General features: G+C 39.5%; 1 protein-coding gene across 7 annotated transcripts in view; it reads left to right on the plus strand.

Annotated features, from left to right (window-relative positions):
* Positions 1–5,295, plus strand: part of mthfsd (methenyltetrahydrofolate synthetase domain containing) — a 13,106-nt gene extending 7,811 nt beyond the window's left edge. For all 7 annotated transcript variants that reach the window (XM_088992612.1, XM_088992614.1, XM_088992613.1 and 4 more), the window contains 3 exons: positions 823–935; positions 1,214–1,339; positions 4,426–5,295. In XM_088992612.1, the coding sequence (XP_088848738.1) occupies positions 823–935; positions 1,214–1,339; positions 4,426–5,157 (971 nt within the window). In that variant the 3' untranslated portion in view covers positions 5,158–5,295. The remainder of the gene's footprint in view (positions 1–822; positions 936–1,213; positions 1,340–4,425) is intronic.
* The last annotated feature ends 1,764 nt before the right edge of the window (positions 5,296–7,059 follow it).

Consider the following 7,059-nt stretch of genomic DNA (forward strand, 5'->3'; position numbering starts at 1 on the left):
CAATACAGTGGGCATGGACATAACACAACAGGGAAACTGCAACGCTTACATCTTACTGTATTATGTATACAATTTAAAAAAACTTCTTCTGCTTCCCATTTTTACCTTTTAACACAAACACTTCAATCTCGTCTGCTACACACGAGCTAGCGTCTGAAAATGAAAATGGCTCTGCTACACGGGTGCTGGTCACGTAACAAACTCACGTGACCAAGTCGACCAATGGCGCGACCGATGGCGTGTCACGTAACCAAGACACGTGACCACTAGCTAGCACTTTGTATCAGTAATAAGTATTTTTGTGTTGATTTAATAGCAGACCAAGGGCGGGACCGATGGCATGTCACGTGACCAAGACACGTGACCAAGTCGACCAATGTCGCGACCGATGTGTCGATATAAACAGCAAAATGGCCGGCGGGGGATGAAAAGGAGCACCGTAATAACTGGATTATCGTCATAACCGGGTATCGTAATAAGCGGTACTATCGATACAACCGATATCGATATAACGAGACTTTATAGTTAATAATTTAAGAATTCATGGACAAAATATAATTCACATTGGTCTATGATTCAGATATTTTTAAGCCAGCAGAGATGACCTTGCCGGCCCCGACGACCCACCACCGAATAAAACAAATGTCAGTATTATGTGGGAATTCTCTTAATCATGAATATATTTTCTTTTTGTTCCAAGCAGAAAATGGAACTGCTATACTAATGCTTGAAAACTGTCCTGTTACACTGGTGTCCTTTCTGGGGCGATACCAGTGACCATCGTGCAAAATAGCCATAAAAGTCTTTATCTGCCTTTTCCAGGTTTCCGCATTGGAAAAGGAGAGGGCTATGCTGACCTAGAGTATGCAATGATGGCCTCAATGGGAGCGGTGGACGAGTCCACTGTGGTGGTCACAGTTGTCCATGACTGTCAAGTGAGTTTCTTTCAATTTTGATAATGACGATGTAGATGTTTCAGTGGAGGTCAAATTTCATTTCATTACCGAGTTACACCATAATCACAAGCACAAGTTAGGAACTGTCAATGTCATACAACTGCACAATGATTTCACTACTTTTTGTTCATTTGGTTTGACATGTTTAACGTCATGGTTCCTGCCTTCTTTAAAATGATTTGATAATTGTATTTGTAGACTACGAAAATAGCATCAACTGTGAATGAAAACTTAAGTCAGTGGATCTGGTCCTTCAGGTGGTGGATATTCCAGAAGAGCTCATGGAAAAACACGACTTGACGGTGGACTACATCCTTACACCAAGCAGAGTCATTAAGACCAACTGCTCTTCTCCGAGGCCACAAGGAATCATTTGGACAAAGGTGAAATGAAAATATGTCTCAAATTTCAGTGCCAATTTGTCCAAGTTACACTTTTTTGGTAATATTGAAATTAATACAATACAATACATTTTGATTTTTTCACGGTTTAACTACAACTGAAGCTGTAACAAAGCGCTGAACATGGACACATATCATATCATACAGGAAATGAAGCAGTCACAAAGACACTAGAAAGCACCAGGGAGTAAAATTAAGATCAAATCGTAATCATGCCTCGTCAAAATGCCAAAGAGTACAATTTGTAAACATGACAGACTTTTGTAATTATGATGTTAACCCGAAAGGAAGAAGAGAACTTCCCATCGGAGGTTAAAATGAAAATGTATGAAGTAGCATTCATTACAGATGAATCAATTCAATTTCAAGGCAGTTATTCAATATTAGATTTTAGATATGCAGTATATAGATTCAGTTTCTTCTGAAGCTCATTTAGTCACTCATGGCAACTGATCACCGCTGCCCTCTAGCAGGCTTATTGTCTCTCTGCATCCTGCCAAAACTAACAAAAAAAAAAACTCACCAGTTATCTCCATTTCTCACAGTTATAAAATATTAATTGTTCAGAGTTTGAGCAATATGTTGAGGTGTGCTTGTCGGACTTTATCCATTTGATGTGGAAGACCATTTGTGAGTTCAGAGGGCTCGGTCACAATATCAGTTAAAGGAGTGAAGGAAAAAAATCCTCTCTGCATATATTCATCAATGTTGGTTGTACGCCTCAATATTTTACATGTGCACTGTCAGAAAAAAATGTACTGTTGGGGTTCATTTTTGTTCTCAGTTACATCTTTTTGAGATGTTCAAAATGCTGTCTTGTACTTAATGTTGGTTTGATATTCAGCAGTTTTATGCTGTCGTTGAAGCTGAATTGAAGTATGTATTTTGTATGTATTTTGTCCATATTGAAAATGGCCTTTTGGAGGGGGGGGTCATAAATCTGGTCAGGAAGTGCGAGAACCTTTATGCTGATGAAAATTTGTGGTCCTCTCCCTTCTATAGATTGTTGTACCGTACGCAATTTTGGGTTAGTTGTCTATGAATATTTTTGGAGTTATAGCCTTTGATAGTTTGTCTCATGTCAGATATGATAACGACATTGGTCTAAAACATTTTGTGTGCAAAACTCTGGACTTCTCAAGACATTTGTAAGTAAACAAAACCAGCTGACCTCACTGGCAGGAAGACCATATGTGATCTTCAAAGCGTTGTCTGCGCTCGCTTTGCAGTGGCAGGGGTTGAGGGGGGGTCGAGGATGTTGTCAGGTCAAACAGGCCACTGTAAAAACAATAGCCTCGTAGATTCTTGTCTGGACTGGTCGGCATCAAAGGCCGCCAAACACACTCCTAAGATGCAACAAATCAAGACAGCCGTCTTATTTTTAACTGCTTGGGAAGTGAAATGTCCTGCTCCGATAAACAGATAAAGATTGTCTGTATTTTGTTACAGATACAACTTAATGCAACCTAGTTAACCTGTAACGGTCAATGTTATGTGGATGAGGGGGGCTCGTATTCACATAAACAGGTTAAAAACATTTTGGTAGAATTGTATGTTTTGTGTTTAAAAACACACCACAAATGTGACATTCTTCTGCCCGGTGACTCTGGTGATGTCGTCACTGCTCGGTCAAGCGCATTGCACGCTAGCAAACTCCTTGAATGTTAGGTGAAAGCTAACATCTTCAGCATCATCGTGATTTCCATTAGAGTATTCATCTTAACGGTGAGGAACAACAGTCCAGCTGTCATGTTCCCGAATCAGCTTTTAAAATATAGTAAACAAATACTGTATTTTCCAGTGTATAAGGCACACCGGAGTATAATGCGCACCCCCAATGAATGGTGTATTTTCAAACGTTTTCCATATATAAGGCGCACCTGAGTATAAGGCGCACCTTCAATGAATGAAAAAGGTTTTCCAAATATATATATATTTTTAAATCGAAATATGAGGCACACCACATTATAAGGCACTAGAGTAGAGACTGGGGTTAGGCAGTACTTTTTTCTACTGGAGGAAATGAAGTCGGTGGCTGCTGACAGTAGTTGTGGCTCAATATTACTTCACATATAAGGCACATCTGCGTATAAGGCGCAGGGTCATCTTTTGAACAAAATCAACGCTTTTAGGAGCTCCTGATGTACACCTGAAAATACGGTACTAAAATTGTTCAAGAAGTAAATATCTCTCCGCTTTGGTTTGCAACACTTTGAGCGTATTTTACATAAACTCGATGAAATGGGAGAGATTAATTGGTCACCTTTCTTTCCCTTCATCAATTTGCTTTGGCTCAAATGGTTCAATTTTCGAACTTGTGGTGTGCCAGCTCTCCCTTGTGACTCATTGCCAGAATACAGTTGCATTCAAGTTTAATATATTTGCAATGTATCTTTTTATAGAACTGTTTTAAACATTATAATTTACATATTTTTTAAACTGCAGTAAAACTTATTGCAATTATTAATTACACCTTTTTTAGAATTTTTATGTTTACATTTTTTAATCCTTAAGCGCCTTGTACATTTACAGTGCCATGAAATTCTATTAATTAAAGTTTTTAGGAATAAAACTCATTTTGAAATACCATAGTTTCTGGTGTATAAGGCGCACCCGCAAGCCTTGATTTTCTTCAAAACATGACCCTGCAACTTATAGGCAGGTGCACCTTATAGGTGGAGTAATATTGAGCCACAAGAGGTCTCACAAACAACTGCCAGCAGCCACCGACTCCATTTGCCCCTGTCGAAGAAGTCGTGCGCAACCCCTGCCTCTACTGTAGCACCTTATGTGTTGTGCCTTATATTTGAAAAAGTTTTAGATCTTTATATATTATATTTGGAAAACCTTTTTCATTGATTGAAGGTGCGCCTTATAGTCTGGTGCGTCTCATTTACAGTATGGAAAAAGTTTAAAAATACACCATTTACTGGGGGTGCGCCTTATACACCGGAAAATACGGTACTTAGACGTACTCCACATCTATATTTGAATGTTGCTAATGAATGACGGTGGTACAGATGTGTTTGTGTACCTATGACTGAGATAGCCTAGTTTTATGTTCTCAGCTGGACACAGAAAAGCTGCAGAAGATTCCCATCCTCAAGAAGCTCCTGGCTCTGGAGGAACAGGCTGGGAAGGACGTCACACTGGGAGCGTCGCCTCCCCGTGCTGAGCCTCCTTCGCAAACCGGTCCCCCCAAAAAGCAAATTAGGCGCAGGCCGAAGCCGAAAGCAGCTCATCAGGATGTCCAGGAAGAGTCTAAAGAGGACCAAAGTGTAGAACCACAAGCAAACGCCGGACAGCGTCCTCCTCGTGCGAGGAAAGAAAGTCGAGGAAGTGAGGGAGAGGGTGTTGAAAAGAGGAGAAAGAAGGGACGGAGTGGAAGGAATCCGAAGGAGAAAAATTCAGAAGAGACTGGAGGTGAAGATCTGACCCACAGTAAGATCCCACCCAGTGTGACCACAGTGTATCTGGGTGGGATCCCCGCGGGGTTGCGCGTCAGCGAGCTGAAGACATCCCTGCGGGAGAGAGAAGCTGCGCCACTGCGGCTCACCTGGCAGGGGGCTCAGCACCGCGCCTTCTTGGACTACAGCAACCCAGAGGCTGCCGAGAAGGCTTTGGAGGCTCTCCAGGGGCTCAGCCTGAATGGTTACAGTGTGCAGGCCGAGTTTGCCAAGAGCCAACGGCGCAGCAGGAGGCCCGGCCAGTCCAATCGGAAAACTCAACCAGCAGCAGCAGCAGCGTCTGATAAAGAAGTGGCGGATTCCAAAAATGAAGCCCATGAGCAAACTGAGTAGTCAAACAAATAAGAGTAATTGCACTAACCTTGCAATGCCTTATAACACTTTTGGTTTGACTTGATTGTTCAGGGTTGATTACAGTTGAGTCACAATTTTATAATAAGCGATACCTTAATAAAATATGCAACAAAAGCACTTGTCAATGTGAAGATTTTCTTCCTCTCTCTGTCTCTCTCTTACTCACCCTCCCTGTGTCTCCCTCACTTGCTCTTTTTTTTCTTTTTTTCATGTGAAATGATTCAAATTCACAGAACGCTATTGGCCCTCGAGGCTGTCACAATATCTACCTATGCAATTGCCGAGCAGGTGCAAACAGCACCACCATGTGGCCAAACTACGACATCAGCGCTTCTTTTTACTTTTATTTTGTTATCTCTTGATAGAATAATAATAATAATAATAATAATAATAACAATTAATACATTTCATTTATAAGCGCCGTTGAAAACTCACAAAGACACTTTACAATTACATGATATTTTTTCTGCGTGTGAGCAGCGGAAGCCACACGCGCCGATTGGCCAGCCGCAAATCAGGCTTTACAAAGATAAACATGCTTGTGATTTCATGTTCAAAATATTCCTAACCATTTTTGTTCTAATTTGCTCTCACAAAACCTCGTCTGTTCTGTACATCCCTGCAAAACTACAACCCTTTATTTATATTTATCAGATTCATGAGCATGTCTAATTGTGTCATGATTAGAATGGTCACATTTATTGAATGGGTAAATGCAGTACTGCATGTTTATAGTACATGCAAGGTACAAACCCCATTCAATGGAAATGAGATGAGTTGGGTTTGTATACTCTTCATTAAGGCACCAAAATTGTTAAGTTGACCACAATGCATTCTGCCATAAGTGATTTATATATATATATATATATATATATATATATATATATATATATATATATATATATATATATATATATATATATATATATATAACTACTCACCCGCACAAAAAAATCCAGTGACTGTAAAGTGTCCTTGAGAGTTTTGAAAGGCGCTTAGAAATTAAATGTATATATATATATATATATATATATATATATATATATATATATATATATATATATATATATATATATATATATATATATATGTGTGTGTGTGTGTGTGTGTGTGTGTGTGTGTGTGTGTGTGTGTGTGTGTGTGTGTGTGTGTGTGTGTGTGTTCGTTCTGTAGCCACAAAGGGACATAAGCCTTCTTGTGCCGGTCCCAAGCCCGGATAAATACAGAGGGTTGTGTCAGGAAGGGCATCCGACGTAAAAGCTTGGCCAAAACAAACATGCGGATCAAACCTCTAAAGATGGAGGACACTGATTTGCTGTGGCGAAAAGCCGAAAGAAAAAGAATATATATATATATAATATAATTGACCCTGAGTTTATAATTCATTTAATAAATGGAACCACGGATAGTTGGTTAACATCGTCTTTTTCTGTCTTGTCTAATAGGATGCCGGCCTTCGCTTGAATGCATCGATCAAATTTTCCAATGGAATGTAACAAAGTTGTTGTGGAGACCACTTCAGATATATTTTATCCCTTTTCTTATTTTTTTTATTTTTAATCTGTCATGTTTTGACAAGTAGTCCTCCACAAAAGGCATTGGCAGCCAAAACTTAACAATTTTTTTTCACGTGAAACCTTCACCTGCATGGTTACAATGCAATTTTTTCAAATAAACGAATATTACATTTTGAAGTAAAATTTACTGTTTGACTTGATTTTTTTTTTATTTGTAGCCCTATTTCCCCGCTGCATCGAATTGCAAACATCTTAGAGGTCAGAAGTAAAACAGTTTTGACACGCATGCCATATCTGCCACTCATCACATAATTTATGACTTCCACGTTCCTGAACATTTTTTACCTGCTTTCTACCTTGATTA

Source organism: Hippocampus bargibanti, linkage group LG03 (assembly GCF_051943395.1).
Source record: "Hippocampus bargibanti isolate YZ-2025 linkage group LG03, ASM5194339v1, whole genome shotgun sequence".
NCBI lineage: Eukaryota > Metazoa > Chordata > Actinopteri > Syngnathiformes > Syngnathidae > Hippocampus > Hippocampus bargibanti.